Source organism: Gadus morhua, chromosome 6 (genome assembly GCF_902167405.1).
Source record: "Gadus morhua chromosome 6, gadMor3.0, whole genome shotgun sequence".
NCBI lineage: Eukaryota > Metazoa > Chordata > Actinopteri > Gadiformes > Gadidae > Gadus > Gadus morhua.
Window position 1 is genome coordinate 18,525,267 of NC_044053.1, and position 24,220 is coordinate 18,549,486.

Sequence of the window (24,220 nt, forward strand, 5' to 3'; positions counted from 1 at the left end):
GCACACACCATTTAAAACTTGATCAAACTCTTCACTTTATTTCACTTTGTTTAACTCTTCACTTTATTTGTTTCCAACCATTAATCTTTTTTTAAATGGTGTGCATGTTTACATTGTTTACTCTATTTAGACTTTTGAACTCTATTCGAATATTTTCACTTGATTTAAGCCATTCAACATTTATTTTACGTCTTAAACTATGTGGCTTTATTAAAACATATTTTCAGCCTCACTTGACACTACAGCACTCACCACATTTTCTATAGGAAATGCATTTTCTAATAGGCTATACAATTATTGTCCGTATTATTTCACTGATAGGATGATAATGATGCGTGTGTATTTGTTTATGTATTAAATTGAATCTGAACAGATGATTCGTACATACACGTGGTTCACCTCTGACCCCGCCTCCTCTATCCGGGCCCGGGGTTACCTGACCAAAATCCGGGCACCTGCTGTCATCCCTCTTACCTGTATCTGCAACCTCTCCGAATGAGCATAGGCTTACCTTACATTGCTAATAATTAGTTAGTAAGTTATATATGATTTCTTCCTTTTAGAAGCACAATGAATAGGGTTTGAACGGTGAATAATCACGCCCTCCTGAAGAGAAGCGATGATGCTGTACATGCGCAGTGGGACGCCTGTCACTCAACCTGTTACACTGTTACTAACCAAACCCCCCTGTTTCTCAACACTGTATTACCTCCGTACCCTGACCCTGGAAATATAACCAGTCGCTCCTACAACATTAACACGTCTGAACGCAGAAGAACCTGAACCTAAATTGCTGCACCATGTCGGGCTTTGAGTTTGAATCACTAGAGAAAACGCTGGAGAAATACATTCCCGAAAATGAATTGACAGAAGTTAAACGCATACTTTTCGGAAATCCCACTAAGTGAGTAGTAATGTTGAGTTATTATGGATTATATTATCTATTGCTATGTGTGCACCTAACCGAATACCAGCCATATGGTTTACTTCCCTTCCCATATTGTTCATTCTCATGCATGTTATTCTCATGGAATTTTAGTTCTTCATTTAGTTTTTCATTAGTTCTCTCAAGTTACTTATTATACCAGGTGGACTCTGTTCAGTTATTCTGTTTGCACGAGTGGGCCTTGTACCCTCGGACTTACAGCTGGAGTCAAAGGTCACGACCCTCGCCAAATCAAACGATCAAACCCCGTCTCCTGGGTGGACTTGAATCCAATCCCGGAATTTATCTTTCCTTCTATTTATTCTGTTATCAATCATTTCCCCAAACGCGTGTGTGGGCCTTTAGTGTAGCTATATTAGTGTAATAATTGCTTCTGTTTTTTCGTGATTTGAAAATGCAGACAGTGAATGTTTGTTATATAATGGCATAGGAAAAGTACATACTCTCGACCAACATCTTACACAATTACATATAAGCATATTGAAGTAAACGCTAGAAGATTGACGTAACAACACAGACTGAAACGTCCAACTACTTCCATCAATAAGTATCCGACTTCGTAATGACTATACGGGAGGAGAGGGTCAATATCCACCACTGTTTCTCTCAATACACAACTGTTGGTGTGTTGTATGTTCCCGACAGATGTGTGTTTATTATAGTTTAATGTTCCATCATATTATAATCACTATGGTATTAAATTCACTATTAGTATGTGTTTTAATATAGTTTAATGTTCTTAAATGTTCTATTCACTATGGTATGATATTCACTATAGATATGTGTTTTAATGGAGTTTAATGTTCTATCATGATATCTTGTCTATGGTATCATATTCACTATCGATATGTGTTTTAATAGAGTTTAATGTTCTATGATGTTCTACTCACTATGGTAGTATTCACTTTAGTTTTATTACCCTGTAGGAACCTGGAGCTCCACTCATCTGCAGAGATTGTGGCCTCAGAGCGGGACTTTGAGCTGCAGGGCCACGCCTTCCAGAGTGCTCCTGAACAGCTGAGGGCCTCCCGGAGGGTCCGCGTCGGACTCATCCAGAACCGCACCGTGCTGCCGACGGACGCCCCCATCCTGGACCAGGTCGGTCAGACCGGAGGTGGGGGGGGGGGGGGGGGGGGTCAACTAGTGTTGAGGGCAGGACAGTGTAGGGGGTACTGTGATCCCATGTCATTGTACCTCTAGACTTCCTCCAACAAGACGCCTCCATAGCTGCTCATTAACGACATATGTCTGCACCTGTTAGTCGTTATGGATAAAAGCATCTGCTAGCTAGAGTAAATAGTATACCGTATCCTGTGTTCACGAGGGTCTGAATTCCCTGATATTTCTCATAAACTTCCTAAACGTCGTCTTTTGGCCCCGACTATTTGACAGATCAGCGCTGCTCACAGTCGGATTGCAGAGCTAGTGGAGGTCGCTGCCATGTGTGACGTCAACATCGTCTGCTTCCAGGAGACCTGGAGTAGGTTAATTTCCTCATCTTCCTCATCATCATCATCATCATCACTAGTTATTATATATAGAGTTCCAGCGGGGTGTTAAATTCCTGATAAGCTGTAAATCATGTTGTGAAAGGCCCCAGCACTGACCTCTGACCTCTGCCCCTGCTGGTCAGCCATGCCGTTTGCGTTCTGCACGCGTGAGAAGGAACCTTGGAGTGAGTTTGCAGAGTCGGCTGAGGACGGACCCACCACCCGCTTCTGCCAAGAGGTGACATGAGACGCTCTAGTTTAGAGGAGAAGAAAACACGTCCTCTTCCAATAAAGCCCAGGCACAAACCTATCAGTGGAACAATATTTGAAATATACCGTTCCAGCAATCATACCTGTATAAGTCAAATGTAGTAAAATATTTAATGAGGAGCTTCACTCCGGATAGTTGAGCTAATTTTGTTCCGTTGTTCAACCTAGTTGTAATTAAACCCATAGCATTATTGTGGAAACCCCAGTCGATAATGTAACACATTTCTGAGCGCATAATATAATGACATTTTGCCTATAATTTTACAACGTATAACATTCGTTATACGTTACACAAAATGACTCTTAAAAGCAGTGCCAACATTTAAATATTTTTCTAACAAAAGGCAACAGGCTGATTATCATTTAGGGGGCCACTCAATGACATGCAGAAGAGTCATCAACACGCCCACTGAAGTGGTGTGAGAAATACCAACTTTCTACATACCATTGATTACATTATAAAATTTGTCAATTTATGGTAACAGGGGTAAATGTTCAATGGAAAGTGTAGTATACTATGCATGCAAATCAATTTATTAAATAGCTTTTACTGTTATTCAGGGCTGAATAGTGCATTGACATTTAAAAATGCAAGGCAACTACTATTGGTTAGTTGAAAATAATAATCATCATTGAGATTAAACATCTATTCCAGTGTCCTGGCCAAGACAGGCAGCAGTGGCCTACAGTCACACATAGCATACACACAAAACATGAGAAAAATAAAACAACTAAAACGGTCCGCAGGGGGGAGGGGGGGGATATCAATATCGCAAGACATTTGGAGACGTTCAAGGAGGAGGGTAATATTAAGTTTGAGCAACAAAGTGTAAAGACATTTCGGGAGGCTCAAGGAGGAGCGTAATATTACATTTGAGCAACAAAGTGTAGTCTTCTGGTGGACTCTAAAGACATAATTCAACATACTTTGCTATTGACGTGTTTTCGTTCTGTTTTATAGGGACACTGTCTCTTTAAGATCACGTGACTTATGTGTTGCTATGCCGGTCGGTGCGAAGTTTGAATTTAACGATTTTTATGGCAAAATGAACGACCTGCCGTTGCTTGTCGAGGAGAGAAATTAATCTGTGTATGGTTCGTTCTTTGAATATTCCGATTTAAAACAAAATCTGAAAAAACAATTAACATAGTCGTTTTTGGGGTTTTCTGATTTGGTCTGAACCATACACGGATTGAAATTGTCTCTTCCCTTCTTTTATCGCAATTTCTACAGTCTATAGACAGAACTTGTTACCTGGAGTTCGTAGATGGCGGATCCTTTATGTTTAAAAACATAACGTCTTACCTGGGCGAGTGTGTCGCTGCGGTGTGTGCATGTGTGTTCTTTCCTGGGCGCGTGTGTCGATGGCGGAGCAGTTACGTTTAAAAACATAACGTCTGATGGGCTGGTGTCGCTGCGGTGTATGCGCGTGCGTGTGTGTTCTAACCAGTGCGTGTGTCGATGGCGGAGCCGTTATGTATAAAGGCGAGTGTCGCTGCGGTGTATGCGCGTGCGTGTGGGTTCTTACCTGCGCGTGTGTCGATGGCGGAGCGTTATGTTAAACATAACGTCTTAGCTCGGCGAGTGTGTCGCTGCCTTTGTCTTGACGTACAATGGGTGCGTGTGCGCGTGCGTGTGTGTGTTTGTGTGTGTGTGAGTTGTGTGTCCGGTGTGTATGTGTGTGCTTGTGGTGTATGTACACGTTTGCGCGCGCTGTGTGTGTGTGTGTGAGCTGCAGGCTTCTTGGCACATGCGCACATTAGTAACTTGAGTAACTGGTGCTACAGGCCTGCTATTATAGTAGTAAGATTATTATTATTATTATTATTATTTAGTATAGCGTAGATAAAAGTGTAATTATAAGCCTATAGCCAATATGACAGCTGCATAGCGAGCAGGGAGTGTTTTTTAAACCAATCTCTCCATATCCGCCCCCAGCTGGCCAAGAAGTACAACATGGTGATCGTGTCTCCGATCCTTGAGCGAGAGGCTCTGCACAACACCTTATGGAACACAGCCGTGGTGATCTCCAACTCTGGCCAGGTGTTGGGGAAGACCCGCAAGAACCACATCCCCCGGATCGGAGACTTCAACGAGGTCCGTCAGCCGAGGGCCTGATTACGGAAGACATGTTATAGACTTAATGATTATGATTTGATCAATTAACAAAAAAACAATCCTCAGATCCACCAACAATGAGAATAAATCTCTCTGTCTTTCTTTCTCCTAGTCCACCTACTACATGGAGGGCAACACAGGCCACAAGGTGTTCCAGACCCAGTTTGGTAAGATAGCTGTGAACATCTGCTACGGACGCCACCACCCTCTGAACTGGTTAATGTACAGCATGAATGGAGCCGAGATCATCTTCAACCCCTCCGCCACTGTTGGAGCGCTCAGGTGGGTCCCCTCCGCTCCATACTGCCGCTCTAAAGGCGCTCATTGATTTATGGCTTGGTCTGACCTTCAGCCCAAAGTATATATATATTAAACTGTGGCACATGCTCCAGTAAAAGAGGGTAGCTGCTATGTTGAGACTGTAGCTGTGATTAAGGGCTGTACAAATAGAATTGACTTGTTAGTAGATAGTAATCTCTGATTTGTTTAAAGTCTAGTTTGTTTACTTTCCAGTGAGCCCATGTGGTCCATTGAAGCGAGGAACGCAGCGATAGCCAACCACTGCTACACATGTGCAATCAACCGCGTCGGGACCGTAAACATTCTGTTTTTGTCTCTGTACACACTCCTTCCTGGGCTTTAATTGTTATCTTGCTGTAGTAAGGCCTTTTCTACCGTTATAATGTGTTTGCCCATTGCAGGAACACTTCAAAAATGAGTTCACATCTGGTGATGGTAAAAAGGGTAAGAAAATGCTTTCTCTTTTGTGTCCAGCTCCAACAGATAATATAAAGTACACATTTAATTTTTTAGCACCTTACATATAATTCCCAAGTAATTCCTCTCTAGAATAACAGATGGTCACAGATAGCTCATTGTTTCCGTAGCTCACCATGATTTTGGACACTTCTATGGGTCGAGTTACGTGTCTGCCCCTGACGGCAGCCGCTCTCCTGGGCTCTCGAGAACCCGGGACGGCCTGCTGGTGGTGGAGCTGGACCTCAACATGAACAGGCAGATCAGCGACAAGTGGAGCTTCAAGGTACGTCCTATCAGATCCCTGGATCATTGCTCCTGAAGTAGGGGCGCTAGTATTACTGTCTGTACTTCTAATGCTTATATTGTTCATAAATATTTAAAATATAACATATATATACAGTCCCCTCCAATAGTATTGGAACAGTGAGGCCAATTCCTTTATATTTACTGTAGACAGGAAACATTTGGGTTTGACACCAAAGATGAATATGAGACAAGAGATACACATCTTAGCTTTTATTTCCAGGTATTTACATCTGGATCCGATAAATAACTTGGAAGATAGCATTATTTGTAAAGGAACACCACATTTTTACGTGAGCAAAAGTATTGGAACAGATAGATTTAAAATAAATTAAAGTAAATAAGACTTAATATTTTGTTGCAAATCCTTTGCTTGCAATAACTGAATCAAGCCTGTGACCCATTGACATCACCAAACTTGTGCATTCTTCTTTTGTGATGCTTTTCCAGGCTTTCACCGCAGCCCCTTTCAGTTGTTTGTTTTGGGGGGGTTACTCCCTTCAGTCTCCTCTTTAGCAGGTAAAATGCATGCTCTATAGGGTTTAAGTCTAGAGATTGACTTGGCCAGTCCAAAACCTTCCACTTCTTGCCCCTGATGAACTCCTTGGTTGTGTTTGCAGTGTGTTTTGGATCATTATCTTGTTGCATGATGAATGATCTTCCAATCAGTTTGGTTGCATTTTTCTTTAAATTGGCAGACAAAATGTTCCTGTAGACTTCTGAGTTCATTTTGCTGTTGCCATCCTGTGTTACATCATCAATGAAGATTAATGAGCCCGTCCCAGAAGAAGCCATGCAGGCCCAAGCCATGACATTGCCTCCACCGTGTTTCACAGATGAGCTTGTATCTTTGGGGTCATGAGCAGATCCTTTCTTTCTCCAAACTTAAGCCTTTCAATCATTTTGGTAAAGGTTCATCTTTGTCTCATCAGTCCATAAAATGTGGACCCAGAATTTTTGAGGCTTGTCTCTGTACTTTTTTGGCAAATTCCAGCCTGGCCTTCTTATTCTTTTTGCTAATGAGTGGTGTGCATCTTCTGGTGTAGCCTCTGTACTTTTGCTCATGAAGTCTTCTGCGAACAGTCGATAATTATACCTTCACTCCTGAACTCTGGAAGTTGTTGCTGATGTCAACAACAGTTGTTTTAGGGTCTTTCTTTACAGCTCTCACAATGATTCTGTCGTCAACTGCCGTTGTTTTCCTTGGTCTACCCGTTCGACGTCTGTTACTTAGTACACCAGTGGTTTCTTTCTTCTTCAGGACATTCCAATTGGTTGTACTGGCTATTGCCAATATTTGTGCAATGGCTCTGATGGATTTTCCATATTCTCTCAGCTTCACAATTGCTTCTATTTCACCCATAGACAGCTCTCTGGTTTTCATGTTGGTTAAACCTCAAACTATAATAATTGCAGTCTGCACAGGCAAAACCCTAGTCTGAAACTAAGCATAGACATTCAGCGCTATTTATTGTTTCAATGATCAATGTAATAGGAAACACCTGGGCAACAAAACACACCTATCAGTCACATGTTCCAATACTTTTGCTCCCCTAAAAATGTGGTGTTTCTTTACAAATAATGCTATCTAAGTTATTTATCGGATCCAGATGTAAATACCTGGGAATAAAAGCTGAAATGTGTATCTCGTCTCATATTCATCTTTCGGTGTCAAACCCAAATGTTTCCCGTCTACAGCAAATATAAATGAATTGGCCTCACTGTTCCAATACTATTAGAGGGGACTGTATATATATATATACATATTAGATCCATGAATTTATAGATAGATTTGTAAATGAGACCAAGGAACTGTTTTTTGCATCAGTTTGCATAGTGTTTTCTGCATCAATCTTAACTGAACCTTATTATGCATGTTTACATTCACCGATAACACATATTTAGGGTTTATATTTTTTTCTCAAAAGAATTACATTATGAAGTACTAATAAATGAGGCAGAAATTATTTTCTGTCCCGACCTTCCAGGTGTGACTCAGTTTAGATAGAATGATATTGGAGTTACGAGCTTAAAACAAAACCAACATCCTGGGCATCGCTCTGTATTTCTTTGTAATCCAGATGACTGGGAGGTATGCAGAGTACGCATCAGAACTGGCCAAGGTGGTCAGTGAAGACTTCAAGCCCAACATAGTGAAGGAGTAATGGCGTTCAGTCGAATTAACGTTTGATCTTAAGCCGTAGTCAGACTTCTTTAGACTGAATGACACTGGAGGTAACGAGATTGAGGCAGATCAATATGAAATAATAGGTCCAACCATTAGATCAAATTAGCACGTGTTCAATTCTTTATTGGTTACAGCACACAGGGAATGTGATTCAATGTATCATACAATAAAGATTCCTGCTGAAATGTGCCGTTTGTCCATACTTCAAATGAACAGCTGGGAGACTTCTCTGTACACATGGAAAAGCGATCCATAAATGGTTTCATAAAAGTTATAATTTAAATACATAATTATGTCTCTATGGAAAGTCTAGTGCAATCATTTCATCCACGATATGAAATTAAAAAGATAAGGGGTAATAAGGGGTAAAAGGTCTGGTCATGTGAGCAGCTGAACTGACAGGATTCATTACTTGGCTTGGTGTTAGAAGACCTCCATGTACCATCAGGAGACAGCCCTCCAATGTGTCTGTCCTGGGACAGCCTTCCTTGTGTCTGTCCTGGGACAGCCCTCTGGGCTAGAGTGGAGAGAGTACCTCTGAAGAGGACCAACGCAGCAGCAGGCCAGTCTGCCTCCCTGACCCCAGCTCCCCTTCCCTGACCCCAGGTCGGTGTACATTGGATAGAGTGGGACTCTCTTCCTATGTCCATATGTCTCTAGATAGAACACCTCAAGCACACTTACCTGAGACTCCCCCAAAAAAATAACAGATTCCCTGCGGATAGAACGACAGGTACCGCCGTTCTACGACACGTTCGAGCCGTCCGGACAGGAGTGTTAGAAGCCCCTCAAAAAAGCTCCCCACTCTTATGCCTCTACAAGGCGGCTGCTGAGCTAAGGTTGAGTTGACCTTCAGCCCTACCATCCAACACCTTCTAAAGAAACGCATTAAGACGCTTAAAAAATAACTTGGGTCATCTGATGCAACGGGTAAACCCGGTCTGAAGCCTGCAGCGGTGGGAGCCCTCCCTCTCTGAGCGTTCAGCGCCACGAGTCCCCGCTCTCCTGAGTGCTCAGCAGGGGCGATCCTGGCGTCGGTCGCCGACCTGCGGCCGCGATGATGTCACTACAGCATGGGGTGGAGGTGAACATGCCGACGGTGTCGGCGAAGGTTCAGACCCCCGTCAGCTGTCTTTGAAGACCAGCAATATGTCCTCATCTGTCCCGTAGCTGCGCCGAGCCTCCTCGAAGTTGGTGATGCTGGTGCAGCACACGCCTGGAACAGCAGAGGACACACAGGTTCAGTTTGCAAAGTCATTTTAACTGCTCTTTTAAAAATAGCTGTCACACCTCTTTTTGGGTTTTGCTACGACTATGGAGTGAAACCTGCTCTGGGTGTGCTTGGGCCGCTGATGAAATGACGTACTTGGTCTACCAAGACTCATGATTTATTACGACAAAACCTCCAGACTCGAGCCTGAGGCCCAGAGTGTCCCGAGTTCAGGTGTGACTCACGGTCGGCGTACGCAGGGTTGTTGTAGAAGATGCAGCCCGTGCTGCTGTTGAAGCCACAGGCCACCACGAAGTGGCCCTGGTACTCAGGCCTCCTGCAGAAACACTTCTGGCCAGCGGGGAGGAAGCAGCAGTACTTGACGGGCAGCGAGCAGAGATCACAGGTCAGGACCACGGCGTTGACCAGCACGATGGCCACGTGGCCCTGCTCTATATGGGCCGTGATCTCATGGATGGTCACCGAGCTGCCAGGGGGAAGGGCCCAATATGAGTTTATTTACTCATGTCAGAGACGCCGTCAGGTCAGGCTTAATGCAAGTAATAGAGAACTCACCATTTCCGAACCACCACGCCCTTGCTCTCTGCATTCACGAAGAGCTCATTCACTCGATCTTCTTCCGTATCAAAATGCTTTTTATAAAAGGACTAATGGAGAGAAAGAAATAACAAAGTGTCAAAACATCACTCTTACTTCCTCAACGTCACGTAGGTCAAACACAGGATTCATATTGAATTCCTCAACAGATACCTGGTTTCTAAAGCCCTTGTCCACGCCAAGAGTCTGAGTACAAAACTGGTGCCTGATTCCGAGATGACACATGAGGTAAGCCAAGTCGATGGTCCACACGCTCTCAGTCAGCTTCAACTCCCAGCAGGCACTCTGGAAGTCTTGGTCACTGATGGGGTGCAGGTACCTGCAAAATGATCTGACATGAACACCTAGAATCCATCCTATGGTATGCAGGCTGTGAATCTACCTGATCACTTGATTAGGCACAATCAGGGATGGATTATTAAGTATTATATTACTATGAAAATAGGAAGTTGAATGTTCACTTACTTCAAGACCATTTTGGAGCAGGCCAGGCCACAGTCCCAGTGGTACAGCTGTCGGATGACAGGGACGTTCAACAAGACGCCATCTTCTGTGGAGGGCATTCAACTATTACGATATCAAACTATTACGATATAAAACTATGATATTAAACTATTATATTAAACTACTATGATATATCGTCTTCCTTATGGTGTTACCCACGAAGAGGATCTATGAGAATAGTTGATTTAGTATTGCATCGTTGTAGCAAAATTGTGGTGTCATCACCTGTCATCCTTGTTGAATCTTCGTATTCGTACAGATATTTAATAGAACACTTTAAGTTGGTTACAAGTGAAGATATTGAGATAAATGGTTTCATATAAGCTAACAAGCTAACGTCACCTAGCCTGTCATGGTTGGTAATTTAGCCTCCCGGCTCACTGGGTGCTAATGTTAACCTAGGTGGTTATATGAACAGCAAGCGCCATTGCTAACGTTTTGTTGAATTCTTTCATCGTCTAATTCTTACAAAATAAGCTTATTCTAAAACTACAGCTAACGCTGTTCCCCCTCATTAGCGTTGGCTCGTCTTTTGTTTGGTAGCCTGATGCTAGCCGCTGGACTGTACGCTGTGATCCCGCCCCCTAGAGACTGACGTCAGTGACAACCTATAGGGACATGACGCATCTATCTCAATTATGAATGTAGGACGATACACCATGTATTTTTATGTTTTGTATTGATAGGCAAATGTGCTGGTTAACGCGCACACGCACACGCACGCACGCACGCACACACACACACACACACACACACACACACACACACACACACACACACACACACACACACACACACACACACACACACACACACACACACACACACACACCGGTATGCGTGTGTGTTAAGTTACAACCTAGATAACGTAACACAGTTACGTTATGGTTTTTCTTGCAGAATTACAGATTACAGATACCATATGTTTAATTGGAAGAGGATGATCAAAAGTCATATTCAATTAAATCATGCATTATTGGATGGCGAAAGTTTGCATATGCTTCTCATTTGCTGTCAATCCTATTGAGTTCCATAGCTGGTGCCCATGGACATCTGCAAAAAAAGAAACTATCAGGTACAATAAATATTAAATAACAAACCAATCTAAAGAACAGTAGAAACACTTTTCTTTTACTGATTGTTTGTTCTCATCTTCATCCTCCTCGTCCTCATCTCTCAGGTGTGTGGTTTTATGTTTGCTGTAAACACCTCTTTTCTTCGTGAATGTCAGTAGAAACCAGTCAGAAACCGTCGGCACCTGCAAAATAAGAGTTGAAATCAATGGATAAATTAAGAAATGAGTCAGCGGTAAGAGCAGTTTGTTCAGGAGGCTGTCCTGGTTATGGGGTTAGGGTTAGGGTTAGCTAACTCACCCAACTGGGTGAGGGTTATGATTAGCTCACTCACCAAACTCAGGAAGGTCAGAGTGGATCCCAGATTCACTAATGTTGGTAGCATGCTGAATTTACCTGCCTGGGGAAAGGGTCAACGTGCAGACTGTGATCCAGACATGTTAATAGCCACACATCCTCACCATAAAATAATCCAGAACACGTAAAGGGCCGCACATCAAATCAGAAGACAATCCAGAACATTTTAAGGGCCACACATTCACATCAGAAGACGGGGATAAGGTATTCATGTTAAGGGCAACACATCCTCAACATAAGACGGGGATAATGTTTTCATGTTAAGGGCCACACATCCTCATCATAAGACAGGGATAATGTATCCATGTTAAGAACCACACATCCTCAACATAAGACAAGGATAATGTATCCATGTTAAGGGCCAAACATCCTCAACATAAGACAAGGATAATGTATCCATGTTAAGAACCACACATCCTCATCATAAGACAGGGATAATGTATTCATTTTAAGGGCCACACATCCTCATCATAATACAGGGACATTGTATTCCTACTGTTCCGAAAACGATGACTTCAAAGCGGATTCCGTAGGCCTTGATCAAGGTCCTGGACTCCGTGCCTTCTGGGCTTTTGTAGTATTTTGCAAACCTGCATTAACAAACAGCAACACAGTTTTCATAAGTGACAGTTTAGAGAAAATGTAATTAGTATATACTATACATTTAAAGTAAGTATAGTCATTATCTTGCCTATATGCTGTGTGAATAAAAATAAGTGTGGATAAACATATTTATAAATAAAGCGTAGATGTTTTTTGCCACCAAGACAGTGAGTTAATTCATTTAATATATTTCTTCATTAGACCAGTATTAAAGCTAATATTAATACCTCTTTGGACCGGACACAGTATTAGAGCTTACACAAGTTCTGCCTAGTTTCTGCTCACACACGAGTGGTCAAAATAACAGCATGACGTTAAACTGGGTAAGATAAAGCGGACCCTAAAGGCGTGACTTCTCTACTATCCGTACCAAAATATACTATAGAATTTCCTTTGTCCCACAGTTGCTTCTTGAACCAACTCCAGATAGCATGTTTAATTGCGTGATTAGGTTGCCTATAATAAATAGTTGTACTACTATACTTCCATCTTCTGAGACTTTGATGAAATTAACTCCAACCAGTGTTGTTTTTCCACCACATAAACTACCCAGCAATGAACAGGGAATGTTTCCAACCTGAAGTTGTATCCTGGCGCTAGCACATGGCTCTTGTTGTTGTCATCCAACCGTCTGAAGCTGTATTTAGGAAGACACTGGCTGGCCCACAAGTCAAGGTCACAGGTCCAATCAATCAGAATGCCAAGCACGCCCCCCTTAAGACAACAAAAACATAAACAACAACAACAGATAGTTTATGATCATCTGTGTTGTCAGGCTGTAGTTTTCCAGGAACAGCAGCCTGTAGCCCGCCCAGCGCACATGTCTTAAGCAATGGCTTACTTCCACTGCCATGACTTGAAATTCCTCCCCAGCGTCTGAAACGATCTGTTTGAGGCGGAAGATGGGACAGTGGGGATCCGTGCTGCTGTTGAACACACAAGTCTTCAGGTAGGATGAGTTGATGTGTGGCATGATGTTCCTCCTAGCGGGGGCAACAGGGTAAGATTGAAATGTAAACCCAACTGACATCACATGACAATCCCAAATAAAGTACCTCAAAAGTAGTCTGCATATAGAAGATATAACTATAAAAAACATCTTCAATCTTTTTTCCCACTTTCAAAAAATTGAGCTAGTTTGAAGTAGACCTATTGTACTATTGAAGTCAAGTGAGATGCCAAAGCAAATGTCTGAATAGTAGGCCTAGTATTTGCTTAACCATAAAGGGTGTGTGGTTAGAGCACTATTTGATAAAGAAATGATCTTGTGCTGCCCATACATTGGCTCTCCATCATAAACCAAAAAGACAAGACAAATTTTTCCAATTACGCTGCTAATATAGTCTACAACTAAATATCATTATCTTTAAATTAAGTTACACCCTTCAATGTATGTTTCTCAATAGTAACAATATTTTCCTCTGGGATTATGAGAATTTGATAATAAATAACCCAAACATTTTCCCTCCCTCTCTGCTCCCTCACTCCCTAGTTGTTGGGTGTTGCGCATCTGTTTTTGACAGGTGCCAGACAAAGATGGATTACCTGAACCAATCAGTCCAGAGATTCCCTGATTGGTCAGAAATTATGCTGGTGCGTTCTACAATCGAAATTGATGCATACAGAGGCAGGTGCAGAGAGACTTGTAGTCTCATAGCTCGTTTCACTCACTAAAAGGTGATGGATGGCCGTGCAATCATTTAACCAAATATACTCAAATGATGGCTCTTAAAACGTACCTACCTGGTACCTAATCGTACCCAACTGCCACCTATAAACCATTATGTGATATTAAGATGGGGGTCAAAACATGCATACATAAGATAAATATTAAAGAAAAAATATTACAAATATATATATATATATTTTAGATGATTTATATGACGCACACCTCAAAAACATTGACGCACTACAAGCCAAGGTGTGCCACACCTTGGCTAGCCCGACGTAAGCCCTGAGTGAGTAAGCCCATTTACTGTTGTATACTCGGACCCACCGGTGAAAGTTGAACTTTGGGTAGGTCACGCTGTTCTTGATCAGCAGCGTGAAGTTCTCCGCTGCGTCTATCAAGGCCTCCCTGGAAGACGGAGCGCGTCGCAGAGCATGAGCACTGAACTGACATTCAGAGGTTTGGGATTCTCAGGAGAACTGGATTTCCTCATGGATTGTATCTTACTTATTTGGTCCTGTGTCCTCCTCAAGAGGGCACCAGGACAAGACCTGGCAGGTCTGGACGGTGTCCGAGTAGTTCACACATCGTCCTGTCCGGACACCTGGCCATGAGGACACCATAGCAACACAATAAACAACATGAAGCAAGCAGTACTACATGCTCGTCATTCTGCATGCATCAGGTTGAATGAAGGGTCAAGGGTCAGGCAGAGGTGCATGAGGGTTAATGAAGGGTCAAGGGTCAAGGAAAGGGGCTAAGGGAGGGCAGTAGCGGCCTACCGTTCCCTCGGAGATCCTCCAGTCCTGTGGTGCATTGGCTGTCCTGATTACAGAGGGTGGACGGCTTTGGAATCTAGAAAACAAACAGGCATGAGGCATGAGGCCCACACCTATCAACATCTAGCCTGGTCAGCCTGACCCGGAGCCTCTATTGTTTGGTCATCAGGTCAACTCCTAGACCATTATTCGTTCACACTAATCAGCAAAGATTTGTATTCATTGAATGAGAAGAACATGGTGTTAAGTGTGGAGATTGGAGAAGTATTTAAAGTTGTGATGTGTAACATTTCTAACTTATATCTAACAATGACCTAAACATCTGAACACCCTCCCTCAGCTACATTCGTTTGCGTCACAAAGCTGCTCAGCCAGTCTGAGCGGACAGAACGCCGTTATTGCGGTTTTTTATTCTGAAAGTTGCAAATTAAAAGCTAAATTGACACCCAAATCCCTTGGGAGAAGTGCAGATGTTTTATAAAGAAAGAGATTGCCCCCACTCTGGTATAAACTGGTCCTGCTTCTCACAGTTTAGTCAAGACTTTTATCCTAGTGGCTGGTTGCTAGGCCAACCAAGCTCTGAACCAGGACCAGTGCCTTGATCAAATCGAGGAGGAGGGACAAACCGATACTTGAAAGTAACGTACCTCAGGGCAGTGTGACACTTTTTGGTTGGTTGTGACGATCATATTAGTCACCACAAAGAATGACTTATCACCCTGCAATAAACAGAAAGAATGACTTTTCCCTCTGCAATAAATATAAAGAATGGCTGATCACTTTGCAATAACCACAAACTGCTTTCAGTCCTAAAGGCTCCAGCGGGAAGCATGCACTCTTCCACTTTAACATTGCGCTCTGAATCGTATCAGGAGCATAAAGAGAGCAGGCTGTTATTCTTGTGTTCGAGGTGTCTGTTTCTTGAAGTGCACATTGTCTCTCAACAGTCAGTGTAGTACCTGTGGGGGAATGACATAATCAGCTACATCCCTGAACTGAGGACTGGAGGTGTTGGCAGACCCCTTGATGACGGCGTAGCCTTTCACTTTGGTGGTGACGGTGCTGACCACGGAGTCCGTATCCTGGTAGGCCTTCTGAACGATGCACACGTACCTGAGTGACGTCACACGGGACCTACTCAACATTTACAATGAATAAGACATGCTCCTCATATGACAGTAAAGCCCTTCTATAGCCTTGGACCCAAACACGGCATGCATGACCTGTGGTTTGTGCTGAATGAGTGGTGACACAGTCAACATGAGACCATTGAGTTCCTTTCCTTCAGTTATTATGCGTCACTTACCCAACCAGATAAAGCAGGATCAGGAGCTGGGTGAATCTGAACACCACCCCTGCAGCGATGCTGGGGACCACCAGCGTTTTTGGGGTCTCGTAGTCAAACGCATAGTGCAGGAAGCCCTGGCACGAACTTTTCGCTGCGCCCATCTCTAACCGTTTTACTCTCCGGTAGGAAGAGCTCAGTAGCACAGCTCGTCACATTGCTCAGGGAACACATCTGATCCCTGACGATTACAATTCAAATATTATTTTTTTTGCATGAAGAACTATTTTGCATCACCCCAAGTTCTGAGTCCCAGGCCAGCAAACATGTGGATATATATATATATATATATATATATATATATATATATATATATATATATATATATATATATATACTAAATATATACTGTATAAATACTATACATCGAATACATATTGAAGAGCATCACTCTGCTTTGATGGCTTGCTTTTGCTTTGGACAGTAAATAAACTGGTCCTTCAGATTAAAAGAAAATCTATTTTAGTTAATTACTTTTTTGAGGGGGAATTAATCCCGGCATAACAACAGATGGGGCATTTTAAAGGTATTCTATCTGTGTCAATATTTCCCATAGATTAAGAAATCATAATTCACAAAAAATGTCCCAAGTATTTATTGAACTTATTGATATACAACCTTTCATGTATTAGTGCAGCTCAAAGCTCTTCACATTCAAATCAATATAATTAAATGTAGAATAAACAATGCTAAACCAATTCTAAAGTCCAACAACAATATTATTCAGATCGATTAGGAAAACACTCAAACAATATTGGGGGGAAACTATCAGTCAGCCAGCAGCCTTGAACCCCGATAGGGAGAGAGGGGTCTGGCTGCAGACCTCCACCCACACGCTCCAGACATCCACCGACAGAACTTCCGCTGCAGACATCAACCCACAGAAACATCCACCAACAAACCGGAAATTGCAAAAAAAAATTAAATGTTGTTTTTCACTGTGCAAGCGCGAGTTGCAAATTCTATGAAAGGGACGGGACTGCACGAAGATGTGACACTTCGGTTCAGCTGCACTTGGGACTTATGGTAGGTGACTATTCTAAACAGCGATACAATTATAAATGCACGAGACTTGCATTTCTTTACCGATCTATTAGTTTCATTAAGTTTAGATTTTTTCATCAAAAAAATAACCGAACGTTACACCAACATGAAGCATTCTTGTTTTAATCCACACTAACGTGGATAACGCTAGCTAGGTTTCATTTTTGCAAGACAGGCAAATGTTTTTTGTAAACGTTATAGCCTAGTCAGTCTCATTAAACGATTTTACAGATTTGTAGATGTGTTGCGAGTGTAAACGTTTTTAAGACGTTGACTTTTGACAGTCATCTGTAGACCAAAACAGAGTTAAGTTGTGATAAAATAATGAGCACGAATTGAATTGACGCAGCTCGTTCCGCTTTAACTAGAGTTGCACCTATCAGCTGTTCATCTCCGCTGCGGTGGCTGAGAAGTGTGATATCATTCAATAGACAAAATCGATCTTTAAATATTCGATCGGCCTGTTTAGTTCATACAATCTGTTTATAACTAAGAGATCATAACACTTAGTTCAGTTAAAAGGGGTAAAAGAGATGAAAAATGTAATAAAACTGATAAAAGTTAATGAATTACTGTTATAGCCTACTATCCAGTCTCAGATTCTAAATGTTCAATGTCCGAGCTGGGGCTCGGACAGGGGCTCGGACAGCTCATAAAACATGACAGAGAGAAACAGATGTAAAGTACAGTATGAGGTAGAAATATATCTTATCATTAATTATTTGCCAATAATAGATGCTCTGAAGGGGCAATAGGCCTAATAATGCACACCCTAATAAATATTACGTTTTTTCATTTTTCAGCCTGTTTCGTGTAGACTATCGCTACTGAATTACCAGCCTTATATAGTCTGCTGTGCTGTGAGAATTTATCTTTTTTGATCTTAATTTTTTCTACCATTACAACATCAATTGTAACATTTCTCTTTTGTAGATGCATCACTCGTTTTTTAACGATGTTTCAAAGCCAGAAGTCATCTTTGATTTTCAGGAAGACATGGATGTCTTCTTTAACATGGCAGCTGAGGAGGATCTTCATGTCAACGCCATGTTCCTACTCATCCCAACTCATTGACATTTCTGTGTGTGTGTGTGTGTGTGTGTGTGTGTGTGTGTGTGTGTGTGTGTGTGTGTGTGTGTGTGTGTGTGTGTGTGTGTGTGTGTGTGTTGAGGTTCTGAGTTTGGTTATCTGTTGAGTGTATGACGCGCTTCTGAATAAAGTGTTAAAACGTTTACAATGTTTTGATTTTTTTATGACTTTACTTATTCACTTTGGTTACACACAGAGCTAAGTTAAAACACAGACTTGATTTTGTCGTATTTAAAAATGGGCAAATAAGGTGGTCCAGCAGCACAAGGTAAGATAATATTATAGACAATTAGAGGCAGATATTAAATGAATATGAAATGAAATGTTAGAAAAGGAGAAGCTAGGAATTGTTCTAACTACTCCTGTCCACTCATACATATTTGCTGTATTTAAAATAATTATTAGCCTCAATCTCTAATGCCCTTCAGCTTTACAATACGAGTATCAGTTTGTGTCCTATTTAAATTGAGATGATTGCAGTATAACACAGAAGGAATTCTGAATTAAGAATTCTGAATAAGCTGTGTGTATTTACAGAAAGAGAAGAGCCATAAACTCCAGCTTAAAGTCAACATCGAATGTCAAGTGTTCTGTCCAAAACCGGAAGCGTTTATCCGATTTTATACCGTAATTTATTACGTTCATTTATGTAAGCACATTACGTAACGCCCGAGTTTTATTTTATTTTCCGATTCCGTCCGTTCTTCTTTGTAAACACATTTATTTTATTTTCGGATTTTTATTTTTTATTTTCCAATTTCCGGTGTGATGTCTGCAGCGGAAGTTCTGTGGGTGGAAGTCTGGAGCGTGTGGGTGGATGTCTGCAGCCAGACTCTCTTGGAGATAGGGGTCAAGTGACCTGAGCATCACCTACCGGTCCGTGCCTCCTTCTATCTTTTAGAAAATAGTACCTCTCCCTCAGCCTCCTCCGACAACCCCTGGTTCTTAATCCTCTCCCCTGGAGTGCGGAGGTCACGGAGGTCTAGGCCAGTTGGAGTCCTCTTGTCTGTTTGGCCTGGAATAGTTACAAATGTATCACATGACACACAATATCTAACAAAACAGCAGACTTTTAATTGGGACAGGAAATATTTCCGTAAGTTCAGAGGGCCCTTATCCCCTTCCCTCCACACGTTAGATATAGACGATAGATAGAGCAGCATCACAACTCAGGAAATTTGCATCCAACTTTTCGATGTACATAGGCCTTATATGTCTTATGATGCAAAGGAAGAAAGGTGCTATCGATTAGATTGGAAAGTTGTTAAGAGAGGGCAGAAGAGTCCATCTCTTCTCCCTGCCTCTAACTCTCTGGCTTGAGAAGTATTTCACCCACCTGTGACTGACAGGCGGGTGATCAGAAGTGATCTGAGATCAGTCGGAAACATCAATTGTCTCATAGAGAGGCAGGTGCAGGAACTAGAGACATATTTTCAGGACGCATGTAACTCACAAATAGCAGATGGTTGGAGGTCTAGACCATAATATCAAATAGCATCCTCCGTTGCTTAATGCTCACAGATGCAATAATTAATGCTGAAAATAGCTTGAAATCTCCACCAATTAGTTAACTGGACCAACAGGACCTGAAGCATGAGGTGATGGAAAGTTAGCATTTTACTTCACTTGTTGACCTTTTATATTGCCTGGTTCATAAATACGGGAACTAGGAAGGATTATTAGGCCAAGAGGCAGGCCTTGTCATCATGAAACTAGTACAAATACCTTACATGAAAGGGTAATGAAGAAAAGCATTACACTACTCATTAGCTTTTCAGAGTATGCGTGGATACCTTTTGTCGTTTTAGTTAACATTATTCTTATAGACCACCTTTTTATTCAGAATTAAATTTTGTCTGTAGACAATGAAAACACATCTTGGATACAAAAGAAAACAGTGTATGTGCAAAATAGATCTCGTCACGTGATTCATGTCTTCAGTATGGCAACCAGCACTCAGCAAAGCTCTTCATTACATCTATAATACACGGCACCAGGGACATGTGGTCAAAGTGTGTAAGATATGGACGATAAGAATATTGATGACCAACGGTCATCTGAAAACATTGTCGCACTATTTTAGGCATTGACTCAGCCTGAACACTAGGTCAGACGACAACAATTTTATATTTGTGTCATTTCCAAATACGGAAAAAGTTTAGTAAGTTGTGTTTTTTTTCCTGTCAAGTTATGATTCTTTTTTATTGTGGAAGTTGTACATCATGGCGCTTTAAAATACTTTCATTACACTAAGAATATACTGCCTATCCCTAAAAGCAACACATTCCATCTCCGTCCTATCCGAGGACACACAGTAGTCAATGTACACAATAACAATACTATTTGACAAAGGTTATAAAAAAGTTAAAATCAACGTAACATCAGTGCTGAACATAACATAAGAACTGAAGGCAGATCAGTTTCTTCTCATACAATGATGGATTTTATGTTAAAAATTCCTCCAAAAATACTGTGAGTGATGAGCTTCATCAAACTAATTATTGGACTGACTCCACAATAATCCTTTTTTGCGACTACTGTTTCCAACCATTTAAAAAATAGATATACTATATGACATTCATGCGGTCTAAGCTAATATAACCCTCTCATACTGAAAATTTAGATTACAATGATTTTCCCAAGCATTGAATACCCCGATATTAACAGAAAGAAATATTGATGGATATATCCTTTTCAATTCATGGATGACCTAGGGCTGGGGGATTCGTCCTAAAAATAAAATCTCAAGCAAAAGTTCTTTGCCACAGACTTTGGCCAAACTCTAAACACCCCCAAAAAATTGAGTTGATTATTGATAAATTCGAATTGTGAATAAAAATTGATTAAACGCCCAGCTCTAGGATGACCTAAGAAAAAACAAAAATGAACATTTCCACTCGGCCCAGGGCCCCGTTTCCTGATAACGATAGATCCACGCTCGTACGATCATTCTCACGATGGATCCTGCGATCCTTCGTAAATTTCTTTGGGGTGTTTCCCGAAACTCCTCTTAACGTTAACGCGCGTTCACTGCACTCACGACCTTCGTAGGATTGGAACTGTCTACTGACAGTCCTGAAATGGGCTCTGTAGGAGGGGGAGACGCAGGAATGTCGCAGGAAAATGGGGTTAAAAATCGTTAAAATATCTCCCCATCAAGGCCAACAGCAGAGTAGCATACGAAAAGAATAGACTGCAACAATATGAATGCTAACGATATGAAAACACAATTGATTAGGCCTAGGCCAACATATGTGTCAGTCCTAATCCTGAATGCAGTGTGCGTACATTTTTTCCCCCCTGAAATAATTCCATATTAATATTATATAATATTAACAAAAATAGCTTGTGTGACAACTACATTTATCTTAATGTGCTGATTTCTGAAACGTGCTTTGCGCAGCAAAGAGAGCCGACCTTATTTGATTCCGTTTAAATCTAACAGTAGTCTTTGAGTAATATATCGGCGGTAACCACTGTTTTTGGTTGCGAAATTGCGCCAGCTGGGCATTCAGTGGTATTGGATGCGTTTTAATAAAACGCATCCAATACACGGAATGTCCGCTGGTGACGCCACTGAGGCTAGTAGGCTAACGATGCTCTTAGCATCCTACGAATACCCCTGGAGTCCTCGTTAGCTACGAGCGTTTTCCCGACGTTCGTTACCAACGATGCTTTCGGGAAACAGTGTGAAAACTGTACGATGCTCGTACGACGCACTTCACGATCCACTTAGGCTAACGATGCTCTCGGGAAATGGGGTCCCAGATGTGGACCTTCAAGGTCCTCGTGACCGGTTCCCCTCGCTCCTCCACCTGTAGAGCTTTAGAGGAACAGACGGGGAAAATAACATCTCAGTGGAGAGCACGGGCCTGTATAGCCCCCGTGGCGACCGTCCCAGTCCAAACGGGATTCACAGAGCGGTTTGACTAAACAAAAGGCTGTCGTTTACATGTCTGCTTTATGGCCGTACTCAAAGTCCAGCACGCCCTCCAGCCCCCCGTTGAGCCGGACGTCCAGCCCCGCCTCCATCAGCCGGCCCTCCAGCCCGGCCTCCATCAGCCGGCCCTCCAACCCCCCGTCCAGTAGCCTGGCCTCCAGCCCCCCGTCCAGCAGCCGGCCCTCCAGCCCCGCCTCCGGGCCCCCGTCGTGCATGCCCCGCTCGTTGGCATTGTCGAAGCTGTTCTTTCCGTGCGTCTGCTTGAGGTGCTTGCGCAGCACAGGCTTGTGGGCGAACACCATGTGGCAGTAGTTGCAGCGGTGCGGCTTGTCCCCGCTGTGCAGGTTCAGGTGGTCCAGCAGGGAGCACTTCTGTGTGAAGTTCTTTCCGCAGATCTTGCACTGGAAGGGCTTGATGCCGGCGTGCACGCGCATGTGGCGGTGCAGGTTGCCCTTCTGCGTGAACGTCTTGCCGCACAGCAGACACATGAACAGCTTGTGCATCTTCAGGTGGTTGGCGTAGTTCTCCAGCTGCCGGAAGACCCGCGCACACTTGGGGCACTGGTGGTACCACTGGGGCGGCTTGTGGGCGCCGCCCGGTCCGTGGGCGTGGCGCCCCGCCATCGGTGCCCCCGGGGCGGGGGGGCTGAGCGGGTAGCCCGACATGGAGGGGACCGGCTCGCCCCCTCGGGGCCCCACCGTGGAGTTGATGAGGGAGTGCTGCGGCTCGGGGGGCCGCAGCGGCTCGGGGGTCCGCAGCGGCTCGGGGGCCCGCAGGGCGGGGGGCGGGCTGGACGGGAAGCGGCTCACGGGGGGCTCCCCCTCCGACTCCACCTTCACGATGGTGATGCCAATGTTGTCCCTAGCTGTCCGCTGCCCGCTGGGCTGGCCCGGGTGGTGTGGGGCCGCGACGGCGGCGGCTTGTATGACCACATCGTCGTCAACATCGTCCAAATCGTCGTCGTAGTCCTCAGCATCATCGTCGTTTATAACATAGCTGTCCTCGCCGTCCCCCAGGTCCTCCTGCTTATGGAAGGTCTGGGTGGGAGAATGCTGCTGCTGCTCCCTCTGACCGCCAGGGAAGACCCCGTCCCCCTCATCCCTCTCCACGTCCCCCGCCGGCTGGCGGGGCAGCGGTTTGATGAACTTGCTGAGGGCCTGGGTGCACTGCTCCACGATGTGGTTCATCTGGAGGAAGCTGGCCACCGCCAGGTAGTGGACCAGCTCCAGCTCCGGGAACACCAGCCTGCCCGTGTAGCAGGACAGCAGCAGCTGCCGGCCCACCTCCGCCTCCTGGCTCATGTTGATCTGGACCTCCCTGGATTCCTGCTGCAGGATGAACTGGTCCCGTAAGAAGGACGAGCCGGCAGCGAACACCACCTTGTGTCCGGGCACCTCCAGCTTGTCGATGCGCACCGTGACGTCGCAGAAGCGCCTCTGCTGGCGGAGGAGGTTCATCTTGTGGAGCGTAGAGTCTCCGAACGAGGAGAAGCGGAACTGGAGGATCACCTGGTTCGGGTCCATAGTGTAATAACAGCTGTGTTCCCGTTACAAAAACGTGTAAAAACGCATTTCACCGTCTGATAACAAACGGTTATCATTCATTAACGTTAACGTCAATAACTACAATCAACGTATTAACCTTAATGTCTCATATCAGACATCCAATAAGACACAAAAGCCCATAAGTAACGAGGAAAGCAATATCCTCTGTGTGTCGTGTTTCACAAACGTGGAATACGATAAATATGTTAAAAAGCAGTTTCTAAATGATTGTACCTGATGTAGCTCCTGGACAAACAACAGCTAGCATGTGAAGCAAGGAAGAAGGAAACACCGGAAGAAAACATCTGAAAGGGGCAGTACGCGTTGTGTGTTAATTTAAAGGGACAGTAATTGAAATGTGAAATAATTT

General features: G+C 43.4%; 4 protein-coding genes and 1 long non-coding RNA gene across 6 annotated transcripts; 2 read left to right on the forward strand and 3 right to left on the reverse strand.

Moving 5' to 3' along the window:
• The first annotated feature begins 649 nt into the window (after nucleotides 1-649).
• upb1 (ureidopropionase, beta) lies at nucleotides 650-8,260 on the forward strand. Its single transcript, XM_030359627.1, has 10 exons — nucleotides 650-904; nucleotides 1,873-2,044; nucleotides 2,339-2,426; nucleotides 2,580-2,674; nucleotides 4,646-4,804; nucleotides 4,938-5,107; nucleotides 5,339-5,420; nucleotides 5,527-5,569; nucleotides 5,713-5,867; nucleotides 7,969-8,260. Exons 1-10 carry the CDS (start codon nucleotides 801-803, stop codon nucleotides 8,050-8,052), a joined length of 1,152 nt encoding a protein of 383 aa, XP_030215487.1. The 5' UTR covers nucleotides 650-800; the 3' UTR covers nucleotides 8,053-8,260.
• gucd1 (guanylyl cyclase domain containing 1) lies at nucleotides 8,173-11,007 on the reverse strand. 2 transcript variants are annotated; one of them, XM_030359629.1, is made up of 6 exons: nucleotides 10,633-11,007; nucleotides 10,369-10,450; nucleotides 10,057-10,222; nucleotides 9,862-9,953; nucleotides 9,531-9,772; nucleotides 8,173-9,291 (listed from the first exon to the last, which is right to left on the reverse strand). In XM_030359629.1, exons 1-6 carry the CDS (start codon nucleotides 10,724-10,726, stop codon nucleotides 9,200-9,202), a joined length of 768 nt encoding a protein of 255 aa, XP_030215489.1. In that variant the 5' UTR covers nucleotides 10,727-11,007; the 3' UTR covers nucleotides 8,173-9,199. The 2 variants fall into 2 exon arrangements, with proteins under 2 accessions (XP_030215489.1, XP_030215488.1); XM_030359628.1 differs by having other exon boundaries at nucleotides 10,369-10,453; nucleotides 10,633-11,006.
• Nucleotides 11,008-11,169: 162 nt separating this feature from the next.
• Nucleotides 11,170-16,459, reverse strand: p2rx4b (purinergic receptor P2X, ligand-gated ion channel, 4b). Its single transcript, XM_030359626.1, has 12 exons — nucleotides 16,195-16,459; nucleotides 15,848-16,001; nucleotides 15,536-15,607; nucleotides 14,892-14,964; nucleotides 14,617-14,713; nucleotides 14,437-14,517; nucleotides 13,282-13,423; nucleotides 13,018-13,154; nucleotides 12,334-12,427; nucleotides 11,815-11,880; nucleotides 11,543-11,665; nucleotides 11,170-11,460 (listed from the first exon to the last, which is right to left on the reverse strand). Exons 1-12 carry the CDS (start codon nucleotides 16,335-16,337, stop codon nucleotides 11,428-11,430), a joined length of 1,215 nt encoding a protein of 404 aa, XP_030215486.1. The 5' UTR covers nucleotides 16,338-16,459; the 3' UTR covers nucleotides 11,170-11,427.
• Nucleotides 16,460-16,794: 335 nt separating this feature from the next.
• On the forward strand, nucleotides 16,795-18,509 carry LOC115546031 (uncharacterized). The gene is made up of 2 exons (XR_003977180.1): nucleotides 16,795-17,259; nucleotides 18,211-18,509. It is a non-coding gene; the product is annotated as an uncharacterized LOC115546031 (long non-coding RNA).
• A 3,805-nt stretch (nucleotides 18,510-22,314) lies between these two features.
• On the reverse strand, nucleotides 22,315-24,170 carry zbtb26 (zinc finger and BTB domain containing 26). The gene is made up of 2 exons (XM_030359260.1): nucleotides 24,085-24,170; nucleotides 22,315-23,814 (listed from the first exon to the last, which is right to left on the reverse strand). The coding sequence occupies exon 2, from the start codon at nucleotides 23,761-23,763 to the stop codon at nucleotides 22,315-22,317; it is 1,449 nt and encodes a 482-aa protein (XP_030215120.1). The 5' UTR covers nucleotides 23,764-23,814; nucleotides 24,085-24,170.
• Between the last annotated feature and the right edge of the window lie 50 nt (nucleotides 24,171-24,220).